Source organism: Agelaius phoeniceus, chromosome 5 (genome assembly GCF_051311805.1).
Source record: "Agelaius phoeniceus isolate bAgePho1 chromosome 5, bAgePho1.hap1, whole genome shotgun sequence".
NCBI classification, from domain to species: Eukaryota; Metazoa; Chordata; class Aves; order Passeriformes; family Icteridae; genus Agelaius; species Agelaius phoeniceus.
Window position 1 is genome coordinate 53790350 of NC_135269.1, and position 26372 is coordinate 53816721.

The window sequence follows — 26372 nt, forward strand, 5'->3', positions numbered from 1 at the left end:
AATTTGTTTTTGAAAGCACAGTGAGCCTTCCAGGTGTCAAAGTTTAATATGCTACCTAGCATGCTGCAGCCACTGACACCGTGGGATGTGAGAAAGGCTCTTCCAAATCAGTGTCCTTGGGGAACATACATCTATACTTTTTCTCCACCTCCCTGGCTGTCACAACAATCCCTTGATTAGGCAATAAGACCTGGTCTTGTCTCGAGTGATTTGATAAGCAGTTGATAACCAAGAGTTCATTAAGCTCTTGGGATATATAAGCCACAAGGTTTTCAGCATGCCTCTGCACTTGAGTGGTTTGACAGCTCCCTGTTCAGCAGCCCAGGAGTCACTGGAAGATGTTATTGACTGCAGAAATACTTGTTTTTGCCGTGAATGGTTTCCTAAGGGTGGCAACAGCCTTGGACATTGGATTATCCACGAAATGCGTAGTGATACCCAAGGAGATGGGCATGTGCCACAAGATTGGATACTCTGAAATGAGACTTCCCAACCTGATGGGACACACAAGCATGTCAGAAGTTATCCAAAAATCCAGCACCTGGCAGCACCTTGTAAACACAGACTGTCACCCTCACGTGAGGACGTTCCTGTGCTCCCTGTTTGCACCCATCTGTTTAGATACGTAAGTATCACAGCACAGTACAAAACTCCAGCCTTTATTTGCCAGAACAGGAATGAAATCAAATGAATGTTTATCATAATCTAAAGGTGATCTCTACTTTTTCTGAAGTAATTCTGTTAGCTTTTTTGTATACATCAGAAAAAAAAAAGTACCGAAAACTTGTTCCACTTCAATTTTAGTTTGCCTTGGGAATATGAATGGTATTGGCAAAGGATATGATGTATTATTTTGTTATAGCTGAACTTTATTCTTATTCATTTAGCACCTACAGTGAATAGAATCAGGTTTATACTGAAGCTTTTCTCAGGTTGTCATAAATGCATTTTTAAAATCATAACTAAATATTGTAAGCTCAGTCCACACACAGACTGCTTACATAATTTTCACAGCTGCTGCTTCTGGAATGATATTATTACTGAAGGATGTTAAATGTCAGCAAGGATGCTGTACTTTGCCCGGGAATCGCTGTTGCAATAGTTTCTGTTACCCCTGCGCTGCCTCAGCCTGGTGTTGCTCGCACACAGGTTCATCCATCCCTGCAGGAGCATGTGTGCTGCTGTCCGTGCCAGCTGCGCCCCCGTGCTCCTGTGCCAGGGGCAGCCCTGGCCGGCCAGCCTGGACTGCGACCGCTTCCCTGGCGACGAGGACACGTGCCTGGCACCTCTCTCCAAGGACTATCAACACCTGCACAAAGGTAGCTCGGGACGCTGAGGGGAGGGTGGCCGTGCCCCGCGTTCCTGGGACGCTGTTCCCGGGACAGACGCTCTGTGTTCTGTCACTGCAGCCAGGCGTGGCTGTCCTGCTCCAGGGTCCGTGTCGATGGGCAGGGTGCCACCGCTGGCACTGCGAACTGCAGCGAGCCCCAGGGCTGTGCTGTGGAGGAAGGCACCGCCACCCTGCACAGCTCTGGGCACTGCCATACACAGAGCACACCACGCTGGAATTGCTCATTACAGACTTATCTATGGCCCTTATCACAGATGCTTTTATGTGTACAACAAACTGGTTCTCAGGTTAGCTTAGGAAAATTGGGATGATTTTATCTGATTTTCCTTAAAGAAGCATGAGTTATCTTGGCATAAATGTTCAAATCTTCAAATGCACTCACATTTACTAACTCAATGGAAAAGAGTACGGTTAAGTTGCTGCTAGCACACCCAAATTCATGTATATTCACAGGCTTAGTGCAGCTGATCCCAGAGGGACTGACAGAATCAGCCATCTAACCCCTTACCACCCACTGCAGTTGTGTTAAAAATTATACTGTATTTGTTACCTTATTTGTTGCTGATAATTGATCTTGTCAGTCAGAACAAGGGCTGAATGAGCATGGAAAATGAAACTCCTTTTCATCTCCAGCCTTGTTTTCAGAGAAGTCTGTTGACTTTTTACCTATTATCACTGGCCCTGTATTTGATGTGTATTTTCTCTGTCATTTCTGTGGTTAAACAGTGGGCTCTCAGCTTTGGCAGCAGAAAATTACAACTAATTATTCTAAAAGATAACAATGAGACTTTTTAATTTCTTATCAGTCCTACCAAAGCCTACCTGCCAGACTTGCCCAGCAGTGGAGGAATTCTTTACACACAAAAGAGTTCTTGAAGTTTTCTGTGACAGTAACTTTGGTAAGTCCTTGCTAATGTACCTGCTGTTAGAGAGACTAACAACTCTTCTTCCAAACGCTTTAAAAGTAGGATTACAATTAGTGACAGTTTCTGCAGGGATTTCAAAGGATTAAGCGTTTGGCTGCTAATTTAGCTTTAGGTTGATTTTCAGAATAAGTTATTTCTAATCTAAATATAAGGAGGATTTATTGTGCATGAAAGATTTATCAATGATCTGGTTTCCAGCCAAATAGCTGTTCTGGTCTATGCTTTATGGAAAATATTTCTGTCAAAAGCAGCCAAATAAGCAAGTTTGCCTTTTATTAGCACTTAAGCAGAAAGTAAAGCGTTAGTGTTTTACCAGTATATGGTGTATCTTTGCTACTTTTGTGAATGAGTTTTCTTGTGATACCTCACTTACTGAGAAGGAGACTCAGAAAATCATATCAGTAGAAGGAATTCTTACCTCCTGTTGTCTTGTTGGAGTGATGAGTGGAGTTTGCCCTAGAGACTTCCTGGGAAGTCTTTGATGGCAGTGCAAGGACTTTCAGCAACTTTGGTTGGCATTAGATCAAGAAATACAGACAAATGTCATGCTAAAAAGTGTTGATGGAGTCAAGTGGGATAGGTAGTGCCTCTAATGAAAAGGGAATATCTAAAAGGGTGGTATCAGGAAGCCATTTTTGCCTAGGGGTTCCACACATGGACGAGTTTCAGGAAAATTGCTTGAGCAGTTGCTGGGCAGTTTTGTCATACAAGAATAAGACCAACAGCTTACAATATGTAATTACTTGATGTTTGACATAACATGGTGATGGTAAAAATAAATTACACTTGTGAAAATATTTTTTCCTAGTCACATAATTCAATGGAAAAAAACCCTTTACTACATAAAATTTATTTTTCAAAAATGTTTTAAACTTTAGCTGGAAAAGGCTTCACCATACTCTGTCAACATAAATTATGAACATATTCTTAAGAAATTTTCCTGTTTTCACTGGTACTGTTTTCTATTGCACTTGAGAAATGGTCTGACTTGCACTTCCTTTTCCTTTTTCCATAGCAGTGAAAGTAAAGCTGTCCAAGAAGAGAACAGCATTTGAGGACCAAGAGTATAACATTGAATGCCAGGTGGAATTCATTACCCAGGGCTCACTGTTGCCCTACGAAACCCAGAGTATGATACAACAGTGGCTGCTAATTAATGAAAAATGTATAGAGAGGATGAGTCCCACCCACCGTCCCATGGTGTATCTCCTTGTGGGGAACATTGAAGAGGGCATCATTTTGGTAAAACAGGTTTATCGCTGGCAGAGGAAGGACTCCCAGCTGACTTTGGCCACTCAGAAGTGGAGACAACATAAATGCTTGTAAATATTTATCATATTATTTGTAAAAAGATGATTATATTTCTCATGCCAAACCTATCTTGTAAATAGGAATGTATTATAAGTTGAAAATAAAGCTTTCATTTCCTTTTAAATGGTATTGTAAGTTGAACTCAAACCACATTTGTTATCAGGTTTCCTTTTGGTAGTGTTACAGCTACTCTTGTCCTGGTGGAACTTGGACAGCTATGGAAAAATGTTTCTTTAAGTTATGATTAAAACATTTGTAATATGGGAAAAACCCAGCATAAACCAGTTTCAAATCCAGCTGCTTTCAATGTATTTGTCTATACCACTTGCTCTACCATTTTCTCCAGTTACCTAAACTTTCCCTTGCCTAACGTGTCATGAATCTGCCTCATTGTCTCCCGTTGGCGTACTTTGAAAGGAGGCAGCCCTCTGCTGGTCGCTTTCGCCGGAATCAGAGTGGAATAAGGAGAAGAATAATTAACCCGGTATGTTTGGCCCCAGTCGCAAGAAAATTTGGTTACTGGGTGCCATAAATCAGATCCCTGCTACTGAAAAGTCCCTTTTCATTTTCAAACACATTACAAAAGTTAATGTATAAAATTTACCCGTTCTCCAAATGATCTGCAGGGAACTAATGGAATCAAAACATTAAAAAAAAATTACAGTAGGCACATGATTGGCATCCTCATGGTCAGTGCAATACACTGAATTTAAAGACTACATGAAGATGGACAGAACTTGACTTTAGTTTTATAAATGTGTATAATAAACACAGTAACAGGTGGTAATGCATAAATTAGAAACTATTTCAATAATACAGTGTCTATTACTATACTTTCTTGAAACAAATAAGGGGAAGGCTTATGGGCAGTAGATTTTTAAAATTCGCACCTGTAATGATCTGGGGTTCGGATACATTCCCCAAAAGTGCAGGTTTGTATCAAGTTATTGAATGTGACGACAGCTGTTCCATCACTTTCTACCATGAACTGGGAAAAAAGCGAGGAAAAGAAACCAATACAAAAGGCGGTCAGTAATGAAAGACGGCCCGCCTCGGACGGGCAGGAGAGGCATCAGCGCCCGGGCCCACTCTGCGGAAATGGAGCAGTCGCCCCTTTGGTCCCGGCTCTTACTTTATTTTTCATTATGCCAGAGGATGCCACACAGCCCGGGGCTGGGGGGGTGTTTCGCTCTTGGGTCAGTTCCACGCTAAAACCCCTGGAGCGGTTGCACTGCCCGGAGCTCCGCAGCGCCGCTGGAACCGCGCCTCAAGCCGCGCTCCCGGCGGGCCGGGCCGGGGCGGCGCTCGGCACGCCCACAGCCAGGCCCGGGACGCGCCGCCTCCCCGCCCTCCCCGCTCTCCCCGGCCTCGGAAGGCGTCGGCCGGGCGCGGGGCCGGGCTGGTTCCGTGGGAGGCTGCGGGGCCGGGCTGGTTCCGTGAGGGGCTGCCGGGCTGCGCGGGAGGCGAGCGGCGGCCCAGGGTACGCGGCCCCGCGGCCGGCAGCAGCGCGCTCGCATCCACTCTCTGCCCGTCGGCTTCTTTGCCTCTCTTCAGCGTCTCTCTGGGGTTTGTGAGAGACCGATGGAGTTCTAAACCAGACAGACCCCTGTAACTGTTGTGCCGCGGTGTATGAAATCCTGTTGTTCCTACTTCGTGGCTCTGTAGCTGCAGCTGTCCCCCGCGCTGTTCGGCCGGCCGCACAGGTAAGTCTGGGTGCCACGGAGGGAGGAGGCGGCCTGGGCTCGGAGCCTCCGCTGCTCGCACGGGGGTTCGGGGAGCCGGGTGAGCCCCTGCAGCGCGAGTGGCAGCGCCCGGCTCTGGAGCACTCGGTCATTGTGAGTCCTGCCTGCCCGCACCCAGTTTCGGTGGGTGCACTTTTGTCAGAATCTGAGTCTTTAATGTTACCCTTTGATTTCGTTCTGTAAGTACAAAGTTTAAAGTACAAAGCTGTCATGCAAGCAGGTATGCTCTGTACTTATATTGTCACTATCTAGTGTAATAGTAAGTGGTTCATACAAGCAGGTATGCTCTGTGCTTATATTCTCACTATCTACTGTGATAGCAACTGGTTTAAGTTAGGTCTGCTGTGAAATATGTGTCCTGGTGTTTTTGTTCTGCTAGGTTGTAGCAATGGCTTCAGGAACAGCGCTGATTTATGATGAGGAGATGACCACTCACAAACTGCTTTGGAATGAGTAAGTCACTGCTGTTGTTTTTATTAATGGATTCTTATTAGAACTCGTGAGAGCAGTACTAAATAAAGGCATGTTTTGTAAATGTAATAGGAAGTACCTGGTAGTACTTCCTGTCATTTCCGAGTAAAAAGAAAGTCTTTCCTCCAAGAGGAAAAAAAATATCTCATTCACGGCTTGTATCTAGATACTCTAATCTGAAACTGGATTTGAGAAACTGGAGGCATCCAGTCTGGGAGGCCTGAACAAGAGTTGTTAGGATGAGGTGTCTGAGTAGCCCCCTAAATAATGTGTTTTAAGCTAATTAAATTGTTTATAAAATTAAAGTATCATTGACCTTGGAAAAGTGCGCAGATGTACTCACTCAGCTGAAACATGTCAATTACATTCAGTTAGAAATTCGTATATTACTTAAATTTTCATAAATTAGAGGAATTCCTTTGCAGTGCTCAGAGTACAATCCATTGTTGTCTTCTCTCCCACACCTGCTTCTCCTCTATTCACCTTCATTGTAACCTACAGCTTTTAATTGCAGCATTCCTGTGTCTGTAGTTAAGCATTGCAACTTTTTACCAGTGAGAGAAGAAGCAAAAAATGATGCTATTGTATTGTTTGTTTGGGGTTTTTTTAAGATTCATTTTTGCTTACATATTTTAGAATCAATTTCTGACTCAGTTCTGAAAGAGAAAATACTTTAAGATTTTTTTTCCATTTTTACTCTCATGTATCTCTCTTTGAGGGTAATGAATTTTCTTAAAATGGGGAGTTAAAAGCTAGGCTTTATGAAGTGTATTATTTACCTGTGCTGGTATAGTATTACAGTAATGTAATTATTGTTTATTTTTAGTCCCATTTGTGATATTGAAGTGCCAGAAAGACTTTCATCCTCCTATGAGCAGCTTAGGAGTTACCATCTTGTGGAAAGGTGTGTCCATGTGCCCATCAGAGAAGGAAGCGAGGAGGAGATCCTGTTGGTTCACAGGTCTGAAACTTAACTTTCATTCAGATTAATCCAATGAAACAGCAGATCTCATACCTCCAGATTGTATTTTAATCCATTTGAAAAGACTGTTCCAAAATGCAGTGGCCTCCATTAATTTCAATGGAAAATGTGTCACAATGTTGAGTATGGCATAGGTGCTGAATTATGAATCTGCTATTCCACTAAATCTACATTCTCACTCTGTGGAGTCTTAAGCAATGAATGCTGATTTATACATAGGAATACAAGTAAACTTCTAAAAAATGTTTATAGCTGCTTACTTAGGTGTTGTGTTAATCTCTCTCCCCTGCAGTTTAGAGCACTTGGAAGTGGCAAAAAGCACTCAGACAATGAATGAGGAGGAGCTGAAAAGGGTCTCTGAAAATTACGATGCTTTTTTCTTTCATCCGGTGTGTAAGTTAAACTGCTTCCTCTCTTGGGAGTTACAACTATTTGTCTTACTGCACCTGAGTGGCATTTTTCTAAGGAGGGGAAGATTAAAAATACTTTTTTGCTACTGATGTAGTCTCACATTTATTTATGATACTGTCATTTTCTGTTTCTATTTTAGTATAATGCTGCAATTTAAATTGCTCAAGTGTCCTGTTGTCTATTTTGTAATTGTATCACACCAGTATAATGCACTACTCAAATTTTAGCTCTAGTTTTGTCACTTAATGTCACTGTAGACCATTAGTGGCCTGCAAATCACATTTTGGTAACAATTGCTCTTAAATGTTGTTCCATGAAATGGAGATGAAGTCTTCTGTGCTATGTTTCTGCAGGGTTTCATTCCTTGTTTTCAAAGATGCCATGTTATTCCACTCAATACATCTATCTCACATTTTTGACTGCTCCACAGAGAGCATCCTTATAAAGATTCTGGTGATCACTGGTAATCACAGGGGAAAGCACACTGGAGCCTGTGTTGTAAAGTTCTGTTTCAGCTATCTTTGTATAGCTTCAGTGGGGTAGAATGGTGTCAGGACAGTTTGCTGTTGGGATGCTAAAGCACTCATGGGTGCCTTGTTTAAGCTGATGAGTTTCTCCTTCTCAGAGCACTTACCACTGTGCCAGGCTAGCAGTAGGAGCAGCTTTGCAGCTGGTGGACGCTGTGATGACAGGGAAGGTGCGCAATGGAATGGCGTTAGTCAGGTAAGAAAATACCTGAGGAAGATTTCATTTAGCAAAACCTCTTCTGTTGTGAATAATTTATAAAATTTTACTTCAGACCTCCAGGTCACCACAGCCAGAGAAATGCAGCTAATGGGTTCTGTTTGTTCAACAACGTGGCTATTGCAGCAGAATATGCAAAAGTGAAATATGGTCTGCAGAGGTAAGTGCTTGCTTGACTCTAGAGAAGCTTTTAATGTGTAAACAAGGGTTTGACGTTGTACTAGTTTAGATTAATGTCTAGAGCTTTCTGGGTGTCATGTTCCTTTTGGTTCAGAAAAACGTTTTTCATTTACACCTTCTGTAGATTAAGATGCTGAGGCTCTTCCTCTGAATGTTTTATTTTACTGATCTGTACAGAATCCTAATTGTTGACTGGGATGTGCACCACGGGCAAGGAACTCAATATATATTTGAAGAAGATCCCAGGTTTGAAGGATTTTTTTTCTTCTTTAATGTCAGCTGTTTAAAGATTGCTTGCCTTTCTGGAGAGTAAGATTTCTTAAACTTTTAAAACTAGAATCTTGTGAGACATTAGCCTTGCTATTTTAGTCTCTGTTTTTCATTTGTTACAAAATAGAAGTAAATATCTAAATCAAAATAAAATGTAAATTTTTTACTTTAAGAATAACAAATAAAATAAGCAATATGATTGCCTCGATTTTCCACTACTCAGGTAGTACATCTGTTATCTCTTCATGAATCTCTCAGTCAAAGTCTTCAAGTGGTAGTTGGATAAAATATGTGAGGTTTTTTTTTTTTTTTTTGAAAAGTGACATAAGTAATTTTTAGGTTAATTTTGGCATAGGACCTACTCTACCAATTTTCACAGTCTAAATCCTTTGAGAAAACTAAGGAGAAAGGATAGGATAGTTTTATTTTCTTGCTTTCAGGCCATGCAGTCATCAGGATCAAGATATAAAGTCATTTCCTCAATCTTTTTGTCAAATTGGGTTTTGTTTTTTTTTTTATTTTCAGTGTTTTGTACTTTTCTTGGCATCGCTATGAACATCAAGAATTCTGGCCATCACTGAAAGAATCTGATTATGATGCTGTTGGTCTGGGAAAAGGAAAAGGTTTTAACATAAATTTGCCTTGGAATAAGGTAAATATTGTTTACAGCACAGCAAAGCAAGTGCAATAGTTTTGTATCTCATCCTTTGTGTAACACTTTGTGAGTAAGTGCACTGCTTCACTTGCTTAGCCAATGTCTTACAGAGTGTATATCCTTCCTGTCAGGGGAAGGTCTGCTGGGAAAATATGGCTCAGAATGTGATAATGTTTGAAAAATAAAAGGGAGAGAAGAATTTACACACTCATTTTTACTTTAATATCTTGCCTAGCCATCAAATCAAAAAGTGTTTCAGGAGACAGTATCATCCATCCTTGTTTAGCAGAGGACTGAAGCTCATTAAGATTAAAAATGGTCGATATTTATGCACTTTACTTAAATAGAGGATTTTTTACTGTACTTCATAAGATTCCCTCATCTTTCCTATCTATCCTCAACTTCTCCCATCTTTCCCTACAGTCTTGATGAACCTTAGAAAATTTATTATTCCAACTGGAAAACATGCCCTGTGTTTCTCATATTTTTCAGGTTGGGATGGGAAATTCAGATTATCTTGCTGCGTTTTTCCATGTGTTGCTTCCAATGGCTTTTGAGGTATTTTTTTAGTGCCAAAGAGCACTTCCTGAGTGTTTCTAAAGCAGGTACCATTGAATATTTTACAGAAATGCAGTAATTGCCAGTAGCACAGTTAATAAATTTATTCTGCTGGTGTGATGTTGCCCTGATCAACTGAATAGTATTTATAGCATTTTAGCTTTTAAATATTCAACACAATCTTCTGCAACTTCCCCAGCACATACAAAAATAGTGTAAAAGGGTAATGTATTCAAGGAGAATCCTTACTTGTGTTCAAATTGAAATAGCTGCTGATCATGGTACAGTTGTAATCCCTACAATTGAAAATAGGACCTAAAGATGTGCTGCAACTGTCTCTCTTTTATAACAGTTTGATCCTGATCTGGTTATTGTCTCCTCTGGATATGATTCTGGAATTGGTGACCCTGAAGTAAGTAACTTGTGGTCTTCGTGTTGTCAGTCTTGAATCTATTAGGAAAATATTCCTGCTGTTTTAATCCTGTGATTGCTAAGTGAAATTCACATTGATCAAGCTAAAAATACATGCTTGAATCTTTAGGGTGACCTTTGTTCATTAAATATTACAACAAGACATCTAAAGACAGATTATCCCATATGTGTAATTACTGTGTTGGTTTTTTTTCACCTCCTTAAATGCAGTTGGTTCAGCATTCTGTTTGATATAATGAGAGGCAAGTGTTCTGGTATTCCATCTCAGACTTGGCTATGTCAGATTGTTTGTTTGGGTTTTTTACCAGTGTTTTTGAATCAAGGTGTCATCTCTTAAAATTTTTTCTTTGGTTTAGGGTCAGATGAATGCCACTCCTGAGGTTTTTGCCCACCTTACCCATTTCCTGATGCAGTTAGCTAATGGAAAGCTGTGTGTCATCCTAGAGGTAAAGACTTTTGAAATGTACTCCCAGGGGACAGGTCTTTGTATTAGAGCCATTTAGGGCAAACTAGAAGCTAGGAGGCAAAGCTTCTTAACAAAATAATTTCTTATTTTTTTCATTCTTTTGAGTACCAGGAATGCAAAAATGCCTAAGATTTGACAGTGCTCTTACACTACAGATTTTTGAAACAAAGGAGCCATATGCTTATCATTAAAAAAAAACATATCTTCCACAAATCTGTTCAGTTCTTGTGAACAGTGATTAGTCTATTGCTCTTGACAGTCCCAAGCTCATTAAAATGTATTTAGTGAATAGGCTGTATTACCAATGTTTTTACAAGTGTATCTTACTCCAGGAGATTTTATAAAACCTTTAACATAAATATACTCTTACTTAGTAATGGAACACTTAGAAAATCCCCTCTTTTTTGATTTAATGACTGTATGCAGGCTCTATAGGAGCTCTTTTTTATTCTTCTTTTAAACAATTAAAATGTTTTCTCCTTTTGAAATCTAGACTTCAACTCCTTATTTCTGCTGCATATTAGAAAAATAGTGGCTTTTCAAGTAAATAAATGTGTGGAAATATTGCTGCCAACAGGGACTTCAAGAGTGAACTGTATATTAATTGATTCACACGACCTTTTGTTTTGCATGACCCTTCTTCCATCATCCTTCTCTGTAGCAGGTTATTATAGATATTTTTGTCTATTAGCTGAAGTGCAAGTAAGCATTCAGAACTACCACAGATGGTGTGACTGCTTTATAGGTGATAGATGGCTTCCTGCATGTCACCTACCAGTCTTAAATCCATCTTGTTCTCCAGATTCTGCCAAACTATTCGGCAACCATGTCTTAAAAGTGCCAGCTGTGGGAGATTTCTCTTGTAGAGTCATTTTAGAGGACAGTGATAGCATTTGCCTTCTAAGGAATCTTCCACAAGGACTGTTGGAGATGGCATGTTGTAGATGGAAATGGAGAAGGCATGCATTTTTATGGCAAATGACTGATTTCTGAAGTTACTTGAACTATGATGAAGTGAGTTCAATCATGGGATGCCAGTGAAGTTCAGCAGGTGGCCACTAAGTTACTGTTTTCATATTGAAAAATCATTGACTTAGATACACTTGCATGTCATCTTCTGTTTCTGTAAATACAGATACATTTCAAAGGGATAGTTTATTTTCTCTGTTTTCAGAGAAATTCAGAGAGATATTAAAAGTACTTGTCCCTTAGTTGACACAAAATACTTTTTAGGGTGGATACCACTTGAAATCATTGGGTGAATCAGTGTGTATGACTGTAAAAACTTTGCTTGGAGATCCTGTACCTCAAATAACTGGAGAAATGGCACCTTGTCTAAGGTAAGCATATAAAGAATTTTAGAATGTGTTTTTTAAAGAGACTAAAGACATGCATGCTTTGATCATTTTGCTGAAGTAAAGTTTTAATATGGTAGTTTATAATATATTATTTTCTGCTTTGGATAACTTGCATTTTTAAAAAGTCATTCAAGGTACAGTTTTATATACTTTTGTTCCTGAAATTACTTCAAGTTGTGAGATCTTATAGCTTAAAACTTTAAGCCATTTTATCCTTAGGCCTTGTTATCCTATAGAAATCCACCTGACTCGAGGCTGAGATAATCCTGCTGTAATCAAGGTAATACCAGTTATCTACAGCCAGTATTTGGGAAGGTGTGCAACTGCAAGGGTTGGTGCTTCAGACCCCAGAGCCACTTCAGTCACTGCAGTACAGCAATAGCTGGGGCAAACCTTTCTGTCATCACTGAGAGTTGAGGCTATGCAAGCCAGTCTTGATGAATTCTTGTGTTTCTGGAATTTGGAGCATTGAGCTCTGGGGTACAAAAGCAGTTGACTATGTAGAGCTGTACCTTAAATTTCAAGTCTAAATTCTTTTTAGAGACGCTAAGACTGTGTGTGTAGAGTGGTGGAATATGACCTAGTAAAGCATTCTGAACCTTGGGCCTGAGTCAGTCCCACATGTAAAGAGTGTCTTTCTCTCTACCTGTTTGCATTATCTCCTCCACATCTCCATGTCCTCCATCTTTATCCCAGCTCAGTAGCTGTCCTGTGCTTTTCCTAGCAGAAATGCTCCTCATGCCCTTTAACGGCAGCACCTCCCAGTTGGCTGTGTTAGTTAAAACTCAGAGCTTGGATCAGTCAGGAAAGCAGTGTGGATATATACAGATTGTGGGCTGAGTTTCATTTGGTAAACTGATGGAGCAAAACTGCCTATTTTGCTCCTAGCACATCCCATAACCCCTCTGTGCCCTCTTTTTCTTCTCTACCAGTTGTGGTATCTCACATTGCTGTCATCCTGTGTCAATAGAGAGTTGATTGCATACTTATCCAACATATCAGCCCAGCTGCTGAACACCTCACAAGTAATCTGCAACTAAATGGAATTTCTTCTGAATTTAACACAACCTGAATTGTGTTTGTATGATAGCTGATGCAATGGGACCATTTGCCCATAGTGCTGCAAGTACCAGTGATAATAGAAAGGAGACACGAAGAATAGCCGGGTATGTGATTTACTTAGTTCCTGAACAGATTGTCTTGCTTTTGAGTCAGTCTCATTAAATCTTTACATTGTGCAGACAAAATCTCTTGGCAAGACATTGATAGGACAAATTTTTCCTGAACTCATACAGGTGTGCTTCCTCCAACAGCAGGGTTGGGATTTCACTCAATGTATAAATGTGTGTACATGCTGTATGTGGTCTTCACTATTCTTTTTTGACTCTCTAATCTTTGCAGGCAATGTGCCTATCGACTTTTGTTCTGTTTTAGATTCTTGGAAGAAATCAAAGTTTGCTCATTTTCAGTTGGATTTTTTGGTTTTGATATTTTGTTGAAGTAAGTTATGATTCCTCTTATGATTTTCATTATTGCTAATACTGTTAATCTGGTTTATTTTTTAGTGCTGTTGAATCTATTCAAAATGTGAGAGCAGCACATAAACCCTACTGGAAATGGTTGGCTTATGAAGGTAGTTTCTCTTCATTCAAGCAAATATTATTGATAAATGGATTTATACAGAAATTTAAAATTATTAAAATTAATACCAGTGGACTAACAAGCAGTTATTCATCAAGTGACTGATGAAGCAGTATGGGGCTTCATTTGAGGTCATGTCTTCAGCTGGTCTGAACAAAAACTCTCTGAAGCTGGCAAACGTCATGCCAAAAAGTAGCACTTTGATATCTTTGTTTGAGTTTGCTGTTTTCTTTGTCAAAAATAGGGGCATAAGCTTCATTACAATATATGACCTTTCACTAGATGAAAACAAATGTAGTAGCACTGAAGAAATAACATCTGTGTCAGGTAACATTGTAGCTAGTGCATGGGAGTAAATATGCATACTATGAAACTGATGTATTCTATTTGTGAATAAATATATCCAAATATTGATACATTGCTTAGTAGCTAATATCTGTGAAACCCATCTTTCTTTTCCTCTAGATACATCATTTTTACAAAATTTGAGCACCAAATCACACTTACTAAAGAAGGCTAATTCAAATCCCTCCACAGAAGATGAATCTCAGATAACTAACAACAACACTGTCAAAGTAGAAAAGTTTTTGGAATTGCACATGAAAAATATTCTATTTCCAGTGCCTCCCATCAAAACAGCAACAACTGGCTCTGAAGGTTCAGAACATTTTCTTCCTGAACATGTTCAGCTGGTGAAGGAAATGGATGAAACAGAAATAAAAGCTCTTGTCAGGTTGGTCCTGTTTATTTTATTTTCCACAGAGGATGAGAGGTCTCTGTACAGATTGTCATCTAGCTCTGTGCCTGCCATGGTCATCTTTTTGGCCTTAGTCTACTCAGTTACAGTCAGAATTTCTTCCTTTATAAACAGACATTTGTGTTGTATAGCACTCATAACCTGAAATCCTTTAAATAATCAGAATACTTTTTCTCTATAACTCTTTCAATAGACATAGGACAGCTAATGTGAATGTATTAATTTAGAAAGAGATTTTGGTAGGAAGCTGTCTTAAAGCTCTATACTCACTTCTAGCTGGAAAAAATACCAAACTGCTCTGATTTGAGAAATGCAATGTTTGGTCTTGTCTTTCTCTAATTTAGAGAGAATTCTGTTTCCTGAATAGCATCAGACATTTTTGTTTTCTTTCCAGTGCAGAATGGAGAGAGTTTTAGGGAGATGAAGACTGTCAGGCACCAGTGTTGTCATCTTCCTGCTAGAGCAGGTTTCTGAGAATCAAAGTGTAGCACCTATACAAAATGTACTTCATTTACACTAACTGCAAAGCACCTTATCAGTGTTCCCTTTGCAGACAGTATTGCCTCTAACCTAGTTTTTCTTAATGTAATTTATTTTACAGTGGCTTTTATGCAGACCTTGTGAAAGAAGACAAAACTTTGCTCTCTCTTGGCAGTACATTTGTGATCCTAGATAAAATACTTAAGAAGGAGGTAATAAGATACTGCCTTGGTCTTGGGGGTGGGGATGGAGTGGGATTCCTCTGATTTTTTGCTTCTACTATATCGTTACCCAGACACTAGTTACTATTTATCTCCCAAGTCCACTAATCTCAGCTACAATGTGTTTGGCTATGAGAATGGGCATGCAAGATGAGAAAAGGACTATTTAGGGATAGCTGTTAACCCCAATCCATCTTTCTAATCATCTCTGGGCAACTCATTGTCCAGACTTTCTGTAGGTAGTCACAGAATGAGTCCCTAAGAGCCTACTCACTGCTCTCAGACTCACGGGGGAGACAGGCATTATTAAGTCATCCAGTTAAGGGGTGCAGAGGTTGCTGTATCAAGCACCAGTAAGGGACAGTAGAAATCTGAAGAAATGCCAATATTTTTCATGTCTTAATGTGCAAAGTTTACATAGTAAATTTTGACTTACATGTGCATGCACACTCATACATCTTTACTGGTGTTTTCAACAGCTCTGCTGAATGCTCTGAATCTGAACCGAGTAATTCTAGTTCAATCTTTTGATTCTTGCAGGGTCAGGAATTAAGAGAGGGCAGGCTTAGAGGGCACATCTTCATATTTATGTGTAAAAACTTGGATGAGCAGAGAAGAAGAACTGGAAACGAGTTTAAAATATTGCATCATAATAAGTCTCTCTTCCTTTGAATGAAAAGCTCTCTTTAAGGTACCAGACCTACAAGGAAGAGTAACTACCACAAGGGCCTCTTTCTTCCAAGATATCTTGCTCTTGGAAGTCACATGTGAAGATCCCGGGGACAAATTTCTGACATTATAAACTGCACACAGCTCCAGGACAGCCTATAAATAGATTTTAAGAAATGGCTACCGGTAAAAAGAAGTAGAACTTCTAATGAGTTGCAGGTGTAAGTTAACTTTTTGTGCTGACAAAGAGGAGGAATGAGGGGGAAACATATCTTTTTGCTTAGCTTTTATGTACAGTTCAAAGCACACACCACAAATGAACACTCAAGGGTTGACTGAGTATTGTGGCAATTGTATTTTCCAGAAAAGAATAGCTTGCCTAGGTTAAAGGAAGAGTCAAAATATTCAGGAACAACCTTCTTTTCATAGGGTGTATTTTTCTGCACAGTTTGCAGACTATTCTAGAGACCCAGTAAACATATCCTTCCTCTGGAAAAGTTATTTTTACAATTGCCTTCTGCTATAGTACCATATTTTTGAAATAATAGTGCAGTATAATAATCAAATATGGCCTTTCTGTAGAAAATAATTACTATAGCTGTTACACTTAAAAAATGACATGATCTTTTGCAGCATGGATTCTGAATGAAAAATTTATTTTGTAGGTGTGTAATGGAATTGCAGCATCACCCACAGCTGCTCTTTCTGCTGCTGTTGCACTAAGACATTCTGTTCGTTTTGGATTTCAAAGGTGAATTTGTATGTTTGCATTTAGAGCCCTTTGACAACATGTTAAAATCAAATACTAAATGTGGCAAATGTGACAAATTGCCTGTGAAACTTTGATTTTAAAATAAATAGCATGCCCACATGCATAGCATTTTCAACATGTAATCCAGGTAACAGTGTGTACACCAGCAACAAGCTTTTGCCTTTCCGAAGGCAAAATATTTGCAAGGATGATGGCTGTGCTAGCCTACACTTCCTTTGTCAGATTTCAATTGGCTTTGACCTGGGGACAATTTCTTGATTTTTGTTTTTCCTCCCCAGTATTTGATGAAGGAAATGAGGTTCCCTTGAGCTGCTCTGAATGTGTTTTATTTCTACTCTTAATGGGCCAAATTAAGTATACGTTTTTTTTAATGCTTCTAATCTACACACAAAGTTTTATACAAATCGCACTAACTGAAAAAAAAAAATCAGTTGTAAATATATGCAAATTTTTGTTTCCTGCAGAGTGCTTTGTGTATTTGTTGGAGACATGCAGATGATACCAACCACAGAAGATGGGTGAGGCCTTCCTTGATATTAGGGGGCACAGTACCAAGGGTTTTCTGAATGTTCATAGGTGTTTATATGTGTGATGAAATCTGCACTAAGGAACCAGTCATGAGCTGACATTTATGAAGCTTAGCTCGAGACATAATACAAAACATCCCCAAATACATCTTCAAAGAGAAATTATTGTCTCTAAATGCTATTTCATGCATTTGTGGTAGGTTTGAAGTATAATACTTCTGTATTTATTGAAATTAAGATTGTTATTGAAAATACAACGTAATAAATCAAGCAATTGTTAATTAAATAGGAGACCTATCTCCCCTATAACTTCAGGAGGCACATATTGCTGATGCACAGTTCCTTATTGAAAGTCTTCTTTACTTACATATAATTTTTTCTACCTCCCCTTTTTCTTGAAAGTAATTTGCCAATAGTCTTTAATCATCTTTTTAAAAATACCATGAAAAGGATTTCAGTTTTAATTGTTTACATTTCAGAATGTACTAATGCAAATAGTTATTTGCTCCTGTTTTATAAATTAGTATTTAAAGAATGCTGAAAGAAAATATCCTGTTTTTATCCCATTGGGAAATAATTGGTTAAATACTCAAGTGGGATTTTTGTTTACAGAAAAATGCTTGTCATAAACATCTGTGAGAAAGAACAGTCTAGAAAGACCAGCTGCAAACACTATATTTCTCTAAACTGGAAAGAGGTAAGATTCACTTTCTAGGAACAACATAGGAGAATAATTTTGTTAACAGAAATAACAGAATATATTTAGAAATTTATAAAATTACATTGAGAATTACACCCCTTACTCCACTTTGGAGCTTTGAAATTTTTCCTTTTTTTGCCCTTGACAGGTTACTACTCCTTCTCAGAGTTTTAGAGTGTATTAGAATGCATAGGTTTGAGGAAACCTTCCATAGTTACTGCAGTTCATCTTTGCAAGGCAAAGATACACTGCAAAGAAAGGAAAAGATGGATAATCTTGCATGTTTAATATAAAAATTGCTGGGAAAATAGATCAATATCTTGTTTCCTAGACCAATCAAAAGGTTTATGAGAGTCACCTTTCTGTTTTGTTTTATATCTAGAAATTTGGGGCTTTATATTTGTGCTAACCAATTCGTTGTTGTTGTTAAAGGATGCTGGAGGAAATGATTTCTTTTCTGCTGTGCTTGGATTCATTCTTCCTGTAGCATATAGTTATCAACCAAACCTAACAGTAATAGCTGTTGGACCAAACAGGAACCTTGGAATAAGTGGGATTTCTCTGCTTGTTGCTTTACTACGAGGGTTGGCTGAGTCTCGAGTTTTTGTTGTGATTGAGGTAAGAAGTGGTGCTAAGCCATGGTACTTCAAATTGTCTGGCAGAGATGCTGGCATGAACTGCTTCCAGCCTCCCAGTACAAAATACTGGCTGTATTTATGCTCTCTTTGGTACCCCTGAACTCACAGCACAAACTGCCCAGGGTTCTGTCTGTCCTGAGAACAAGACAAGGCGCAGTTGCACACCGAGCTGTAGGCAGTTGCTGCAGCCTGCAGTGGAGAAGATGAGGCATGAATGGAAGGCATAACCCATGGTTATGTGTGTGGACCATAGATGTTCTGTCAGTTTGCCACAACTTCCATTTTTATCTGGGATCCACTGCTCACTTTTCTCCTGGAAAGAGACACTTCCTGTCTGTTAAATCAACTGGCCCCTTTCCATCAAATGTGATTGAAAGCACATTTATGACATTTCCTGGTCATAAATTTCCTCTCCTCTCCTGGGTGCTGTGCTTTGTCACACACAAGTTCCAGCCTGCAGAACACAAATCAGAAGGGCACATATCCTTCAAGTGAACTTAATTGGGATAATACATAATTGAGGGCCAGAGTACCCCAGCTTTGTGTTTCAGGTAGAGAGCATGGGAAAGAAAATGAAAATTTAGGGACTTTTCCTAGGCTTTTTCCATATGCTACCACATTAAGGATGCTTGAATTTAGAAGTTGGAGGCTGTATCCAGAGCAGTGATCAGTGTCAGTGAGTGTATCTTCCATGAATTTGTCTAATCACATAAAGAACTCAATTTCCACTCTTGGCCTCTCCTGGCATCCTGTGGTTGTAGCACAGTTTCTGTGTGTGATCTATGTAACAGTAACTTTTGATTACTTTTGTGCCTTCTAGTTCTTCTTCAGTGAGAAACAACAAAAATTGTTCATGTATGCTTATTCTAATCTGTTCCCCATGATATTCATTAAGCTTCCAATTAAGTGGATTTTTGACATAATTTATTCTGTAGTTTTCTCAAGTGTTGTTTGTTTTAATTTACAATGCTGATACATAAATTGGCTAAGCTAAAATAATTTGTACATTGATATGCAGTATCCAAAAATAATGTATTTACACACTACTAATTAGGAGTATGAAATGGAGAGAATTACTGATATTCTAAAGTGTAAACTCAGACAATAAAAAGATATTAGGCATACATGTTAAAAAAAGGATAGATACTTTTATATTGGTACTCTGCAGGTAGTTCCATGACAGGATCATGATTTTTCTAATGCATGTGCATCGCTTTTTAGAGTATTTGAAAAAATGCATTTATCTCTTAAAAACAAAATAGTGTTACAGTCTTCCAAATTACTCTTCATATAGCATCAACATTTCAAATCCAATTTCTGCAAGGAAATGATACTGATTTAGACTGTGAGAAGTCAAAAAGAGTAAATTTCTGGAATAAGCAAAATACATTACTATTTTCCATTTGCAGAAAGTAAATGAGGCAATGAAGTAAGCAAGCTCCATGCTCCCCTTAACCCAGCATTTTTTCTGTCCTTAACCCAGCATTATTTCTTTCCAGTCATAAATGGAAAAGTGAGATTATTTCTCCATTTGAAAGAAACAAGTTTTACAACAGATGAAGATTAATTTACATTTTTCAGGAAAAAACCTCCATTTGAACACATTTTTATCTGAAAAGGGGAGGTTGTTCATTCTTGCTACTAATGCTAGCAATTGAATTATAGAAGCCTGTTTTAGAATATTTCATGTATCACTGAAGCAAAGAGAGCTTGGTTCATAGGGTTATTTTTTCTTCCTAATTAGGACACAGAGATAAGTTTAATGCAAAGTGTAGCCAAAGCATTAGTGGGTGCTTCTACACCTCCCTTTGGAATTTATGTACCTCCTACCCAAGAAAAAGTAAATAAAATAAAAGCATTAAGAGACCAGTTTCAGAAGGAATGGAAAATGCTTCAGTGTTCAGGTAAGTTGGCTGATTTTATCTTTAACTCTTATATACTGTAAATTTCTGAAAAGATGATATATAAATACAGCTGAGTCCTGTATGTCAGTGGGACCAGACTGATCTAATGTGAAACTCTGAATGTTTCTAATGGTGAAACCCTGAATGCTTCTAATTCTGCCACTTGAGCTGGAAAGCACGACATTTCATAGCATAGCAACTGTACCCTTGGGACTTAGAATCCTGTTGCTCCAAAATTTTGGAATGAAATTACCAAAGTATTTGCTTAAAGAATGGGTAACAAGATGTGCCCTGGCTCTGATTGCTGATGTGTTTTCTGAATATAGTGCCAAACCAGATGATATTTTTAAATGTTTAACTTGTCCACGAATAACTCAATAATGATTAGTCATGCTGCAAGTACAGTTACAAAGAGCTGAAGATCAGGCACTGCATTTGTAGAGGAATCAGGCCAGGCAGGTATGTATGTTTTCAAGCATACTTGTCTAGAAATATTTTTTTGCTGAAGGACTTCTGTTTTTCAAAAAAAAAAAAACCCAAACAGTTATCCAGGTGGGCATCTCTAAAAGAAAATGTCATTCTCTCTTTCAGAAGAAATGCCCAATACCAGGGGTCTTGTTCCAATAAAAAATATTCTTGTGGGGTCAGGAATTGTGGTATGAGCTTGGTTAATAACTGGTTTTCTTACTGCTGTTCTTTTCAGTGAAGGATGGGACTTCCAGAAATTGATTTCACTTCAGAATCATTTTACAAAGAAGAAGAAAAGGAAAATATGAGGACTTCACTCTGCCCTCTTTTCAAGCATAAATTCTCAGTATAACAAATAAGAACTCCAAATCTCCAGAGACTTAGTCATAGCCTAAGGGCCAAATCATGTAAATTCTCAAAATTAAACAAACATCCCAAGGCAATAGCCATGATATGCCTTGTTTTGTAGTATTCCAGGTATGATTTAGGGATCATTTTCAAGAGTACTTTTTTGTTATTGACTTCAATAATTTGATCTTTTGATTTCAGGCACTTCAAATGATGTTTATACTGGTGTTCCTACTGGGTTCCACTTTATATCATGCAGAATAAGTAAATCTGTCTTTGCAGCTGTCTTTTTTAACTGTTCAGAGTGCATCCCTTCTCATTTGTTTTGGTTTTCAGATATTGCTGGAGAGGAAATGATACCCATCCTTGACCGTTTTGAAATTAAAATCTCTTTCAAAAGAAAATGAAAGCTATGTGAAAGATTTTTCACAAAGAAGAGCTGAAAAGCATTAAGATGTTCTGTTTCAGTTTAGAGTTTCTTTGAACTGACCTTTGAGGTCCAAAAAGGTATTTAAATTGTAAACTGGCCAATGGCCAAACTTTAGCTTCAGCATTTTTCCTAACAGGAAACTTGTTTCCTGACAGGAGATTCTGCCATTCTCCCCTCTCGCACTGTCTCGCCTAAACGCCTCCTCCTCCCTTTTTTTTTTTTTTTTGTAATGTAGCGTTTTCGATGATAAAAACATTTTCTGAGTAATAGCTCAGCTCTTTCAGCTCTTTCCCCTTTCCCTGCCTTTGTTCAATGGAATTTGTAGTGTTTGAATCACATTAATGTTGCATTTTGATATGTATTCTTCGAAGCCTTTATTAAAACATGAATTAAGAGGGGGAACAGTGTACTGTTGGTCTATTTGTTTGCAAAGACGGTTAATGCTATATGAATGAGGCTGCCGCCGCTCGGGCCCAGCGTGGCTCACTGCTTTCTGGCACTCGGGTGTTGTTATGTGTTTGTCAGCGGAGTCGCGGCAGTGCAGGGTGAGAATTGCAGGAATGGTTTAAATTCACGAACGCTCCAACCTGCGTTTCCCTACCGCGATCTGAGGCGCCAGAGCAGAGCCCGGGCCTGAGGGGCGGCCCCGCGGGCTCCCTCGGCCGCCGGGGCGGGGCGGGCGGGCCGGCAGCGGGGCGGGCCCGGTCGCGCTCGGGTGACGTCGGCGGCGGCGGCGGGAGGAGGAGGAGGCGGCGGCTCCGTCCCGCTCCCGCTGCCCGGGGAGCGCTGCAGGTACGGCCCGGGCGGCGGCCGAGGGGCGGGAAGGGCAGGGGCAGCTCCATGGGGCGCTGCCGGCGGTGGGGGGTTCGGGGGGGGGCCCGGCTGGATGCTCAGGATGAGCCCCGCCACCGGCAGCTCCTCCGGGGAGGAGGACACCCCGACTCCCCGACTCTCCGCCTCTCCTGGGTGGGCGCTCCGGAGTGCCCCACGGATGGCGGGTGCCCTCCGGCCCAGCCGTGCGGCCGCCCCCGGTCACCATCGCCGCCCGCGGCTTGCCCACGTCCGGCCGCGGCTGCAGGCACCGTGAGGGGAGGGAGGTGATGGATGCCTCCGGGAGAAAGGTAGAGGTGTTCCCGCAGGAATCCCGGATTAGATCTGGACAATCTTCCCTCTTTTATTTCAGTCTGCCGAGAAAAATTTGGCATCTGGAATTAAGCTTCCTGCACCATCACTGTACTGGTGATAAAAGTTAAAGTGGGTTTTTTATAGCTCGTGTCCTAAATGTGTGGGAGGCCAGTTCTCTTTTCCTTTGGGCTGTCTCAGTTCAAGTTAAAGCATACTCACCAATTTCTTATGTACCTTAAGAGTTTTTTCCTTCTCCTGATATTTTTCAGGTCTTCCTTCCCATGAAATCAGAGACCCAGACTGTACCTGCCGTAACCTGACAGTTTCATTTGAAATGGAGAGCATTACACAGCTGTTCAATGACTTGTGTGAAGCACACCTGACAGCTTTGCCATGGAAGGTTCACTTAGGCAGGCAGAAGATCAGCAAGAGAAGGGCTAAGCAAAATTTGAAAAGGGTTGCTTATAATGCCCTGTTTATGAACCTTTTTCAAGATGAGGCTCGTAAACTGCAATCAAACGTTTCCAGACTCCCAGTGAAGAACAAAATTTTGATGCTGTCTTTCAACTTGAGAGTCGCTGGCCTAGGTGCTCAAGCGGATAGACTGGAGAATCTTGTGGAGGAACTGGAAACAGCTGAATGTTTACCATTTACTGAAGTTAATTCTGTCTTAGATCTCTTAGTACAGCTCGCTGGAACAGGTCCTCCTCAGCTGGTACCACAAAAAAAGGACTATTTTCTGAACAACAAATATGTTGGGAGGAATGTCAAATACCAGGGTTATGATTATTATGATGTTAGTGTGTTTGAAGCTGACATACAGTCTCTGATAACAAACGAAGAATGTCAGTTCAACGACACGATTCAGCAGACACTTCAGATCATGGAGGCTGCCCCTGGCACTGGGCTCCCTGCCATAGGGCTGTTCTCTCAGAGCTGTCCTGCTGGGGACAAGTTTGAGAAGGAAACGCACGTCTCGCTCTTCGGTGCTCTTGTCCACAGCCGCACCTATGATATGGACATCAAGCTGGATTTACCACCAGTGCCTGACAATGCAGATTTGTCTGGGCTTGCAATTAAAGTATGGTATCTTTTGTTTTGGACTAAGGAGTGTATGCATGCTTTCATCTGTCTCTTTAAACTATAGTTAAAAAGGTAGATAGTAGTTTAATTGGTGACAGAAGCATACAGCACTGGAATTTAGGATGGAGCAGGGATCCTTTCCTTTGTAGAGAACCAGATAAGCTTTTTGGAGATGTATGATAACAAAAACCTTGGTCTTGCCCTTTAGCTGTGTCAAAACCCATCATGTGGCCATAGGCTTTATGAATTTAAGCCATCAGCTGTATCCATACCTTCCCCACCCTAGCAACCTTTCACTTGCATTTTTGCCTGCTTCGTCTGATGAACTCCTCTGCACTGTTGCTTGCTTCTCAGTGCTCAGACTGACTGCCTAAGCATCCCTGTCTGAATGTATGTGCTTTGCTGTTCAGATTGCATTACCTAACTTGCTGTATTGTTGTCTTGGCTTGTTATATCTGAAAGCATTTTTTCTGGTTTTTTTTCCATTCAATGGCCAGTTCCTATTGTCCTATAACGTTTTCAGTGTGTACAGTTTCTACTGTATCTTTTCCGCTTTTGCTGTCCATTCTGTTTATTTTTGCTGGCATATTCTTGTAGAAGTACTAGATACAGTTTCAGAGTTTTTCTTCTTTCCATTTTTACTGTGTGTAGGTAGGCTTATTTATAGCCTACCCTTAGATCCTCATCTTGTTCCCTTTACTTATCATATGGATAGATCTTGCAATTCCTTTAATTCAGGTCTGAATTGAAACTTGAAGGCAAACACATTAAATAGAAAAACCCTGTGCCATTCAGTGCTCACATGTGGATGTAAATTGTAACCTAGAGGAGGCAGAAGCTTTTTGAGTTAGTGCTGAACTCTTTCCATCAGACTGGAAAATTTGCAATTTCTTGAGGAATATGCTGCCTTTTACATGGGTGTGATTGTCCTTTACTAAAATTGAGGATAATTCTGCACATATGGGTCCTGTTGAGTGGGAGTTGAGGATGTGGCATATACACTGTTTGGACACTTACAGGTTTTCTGCATGTGAATTGGGGAACAAACTGTGTTAGTCATAGTTAACAAAATGCTTACGAATTTGAAGATCTGTGGCCTGGATCCTTTGCCTGGAACAAATGGTAAAGCAGTATTAGTGCTACACATTGTTGAATGTCCATATCAGAGATTCTCCATTTGTAGAACTATATGCTTGCCAAACAAGAAAGTTTAAAATTTAACCCCAACAAGTGGAGTATATTATTTTGAAGGTGATTTGTTTTTTATGTATGGGCATTAATACCTATAGAGACTCATAAGATTTAAAAGAGTGCCTACAATAAAAATTTAAACTTGATATAATGGGAGGGTAGGTGAGAGAGGTTGGGTCATATTGAGTCATTTGGTCACAAATGACAGCAAAGCATCTTTTTCATTAACAAATGTGTCTTCAGTAAAATGTTTCCATGTCTGACATTTGAACTCTTTCTGACAGGTTCCCCAAAGCATAGACCAGTCAGAAGATGAGGGATTCCAGTCAGCATCCAACCTGACTCCTGATTCTCAGTCAGAGCCAAGCATGACTCCAGACATAGACTTGTGGGATGCAGTGCTTACATATGGACCCAGCAAACGAAGATGTTGGGAAAGAATTGGCTAGTATGTGTCTGATCTTACTGGTAAATTTACTGTGCACCATATGCAAATGTGTGAAGGTGCATTGCATCTTAGTTCCACATGACCTCAGTATAAATAGTGAAATGAGCATGTGTAATTCACCGATTTCAATATGCTGCATTAATAAGAATAAAGGAATAAAAGTTGTGTGATTTCAGCAGACTGGTTCTTAGAGTGCAGCAGTTTCACAGGAAGAGATAAAATCACCATTGTCAAAAAATGAAGAGATTAGGAAAACTGTGTGAATGCAGCATTTTTCTAACTATTTTGACTTCTTACATGCTATGAAATTTGTCTCAGTATAAAATGATTCCATATTTTCAGTTTCAAAAGAGAAAGTGGTAATTATAGAGCAGTAGAAGATTTAAACAAATATTTAAACAAATATCAAATATTGTAGAGTATTGTATTCCTTTCCTCATCCTGTAGACAAATGAGAAAATCATAGCAGATTTCTTGATGGTCTAGTTAGGCTTGTATTTCTTTTGGCTTTTGAGTAGAAGATACATCTCCTGAGAGAAAGCTCTCTGCAGTCCTGTTAAGGGTTACCTGGCTCCCCTGAAATGGAAGGTAAAAGAAGAAGTAGGTATGGCAGGTATTCTGAGATTTCACATGGCCAGTGGTGAGCCTGATTCTTGGAGAAGCTTTGCTCTGTATCTTTTCTTTAATTTTAAATAATAATCTAGTGGTGTGCTGTTGCATTGTTAAACAGTGTTTTTTTATCTCTGAGACTTAGAAACTCAGAAGTTCATTGTTCTGACCTTTCAAAGCCACTGTAGCCCACTTGAGCTTTTTTCCTAGAATAAGACAGTTTTCCTTGCTGCCATTTAGACTGTAAGGGTCTAAGAGTCATATATAGACTATATGCCTGACTGATTTTGTGTAATACCTGCTACTAGAATTCAGAGGTTTTGGAAGAATTGGAAATAGAAATTGTTTTGGAGGGGATAGTAATCTTCACTGCAAAGAAGTAAAATGTGTTAATAGAAGTTCATTCTAGCAGTTGGAGTGTATTTGTCTTCAACTTACTTGAATATTAGCATTAAATGAACCATGCAAATATGGCATATATTTTCCTTGTTTTCCTAGTGTGAA

General features: G+C 39.7%; 2 protein-coding genes across 2 annotated transcripts in view; both read left to right on the forward strand.

Moving 5' to 3' along the window:
* Window positions 1–338: 338 nt before the first annotated feature.
* On the forward strand, window positions 339–3841 carry LOC129120034 (secreted frizzled-related protein 2-like). Its single transcript, XM_054632306.2, has 4 exons — window positions 339–625; window positions 1150–1319; window positions 2158–2250; window positions 3293–3841. The coding sequence occupies exons 1-4, from the start codon at window positions 339–341 to the stop codon at window positions 3601–3603; spliced, it is 861 nt and encodes a 286-aa protein (XP_054488281.2). The 3' UTR covers window positions 3604–3841.
* A 1089-nt stretch (window positions 3842–4930) lies between these two features.
* TUBGCP6 (tubulin gamma complex component 6) overlaps window positions 4931–26372 on the forward strand; it is a 40172-nt gene continuing 18730 nt past the window's right edge. Inside the window, exons 1-22 of the mRNA XM_077179036.1 lie at window positions 4931–5291; window positions 5710–5783; window positions 6628–6762; window positions 7076–7172; window positions 7820–7917; window positions 7994–8098; window positions 8296–8364; window positions 8914–9040; window positions 9536–9601; window positions 9954–10013; window positions 10390–10479; window positions 11733–11839; window positions 13423–13490; window positions 13964–14231; window positions 14857–14947; window positions 16291–16376; window positions 16862–16915; window positions 17537–17621; window positions 18057–18242; window positions 20007–20166; window positions 22807–23618; window positions 25096–25259. Coding sequence (XP_077035151.1) covers window positions 5719–5783; window positions 6628–6762; window positions 7076–7172; window positions 7820–7917; window positions 7994–8098; window positions 8296–8364; window positions 8914–9040; window positions 9536–9601; window positions 9954–10013; window positions 10390–10479; window positions 11733–11839; window positions 13423–13490; window positions 13964–14231; window positions 14857–14947; window positions 16291–16376; window positions 16862–16915; window positions 17537–17621; window positions 18057–18242; window positions 20007–20166; window positions 22807–23618; window positions 25096–25259 — 2993 coding nt within the window. The 5' untranslated portion in view covers window positions 4931–5291; window positions 5710–5718. The remainder of the gene's footprint in view (window positions 5292–5709; window positions 5784–6627; window positions 6763–7075; window positions 7173–7819; window positions 7918–7993; window positions 8099–8295; window positions 8365–8913; window positions 9041–9535; window positions 9602–9953; window positions 10014–10389; window positions 10480–11732; window positions 11840–13422; window positions 13491–13963; window positions 14232–14856; window positions 14948–16290; window positions 16377–16861; window positions 16916–17536; window positions 17622–18056; window positions 18243–20006; window positions 20167–22806; window positions 23619–25095; window positions 25260–26372) is intronic.

Bases quoted from the DNA above. Each gene is read 5' to 3' on its own strand.
- LOC129120034 (XM_054632306.2), top strand. From the start codon at position 339: ATGTTATTGACTGCAGAAATACTTGTTTTTGCCGTGAATGGTTTCCTA. The intron at 1,320-2,157 runs GTAGCTCGGGAC...ATTTCTTATCAG, and splicing joins CTATCAACACCTGCACAAAG to TCCTACCAAAGCCTACCTGC. The intron at 2,251-3,292 runs GTAAGTCCTTGC...CTTTTTCCATAG, and splicing joins TTTCTGTGACAGTAACTTTG to CAGTGAAAGTAAAGCTGTCC.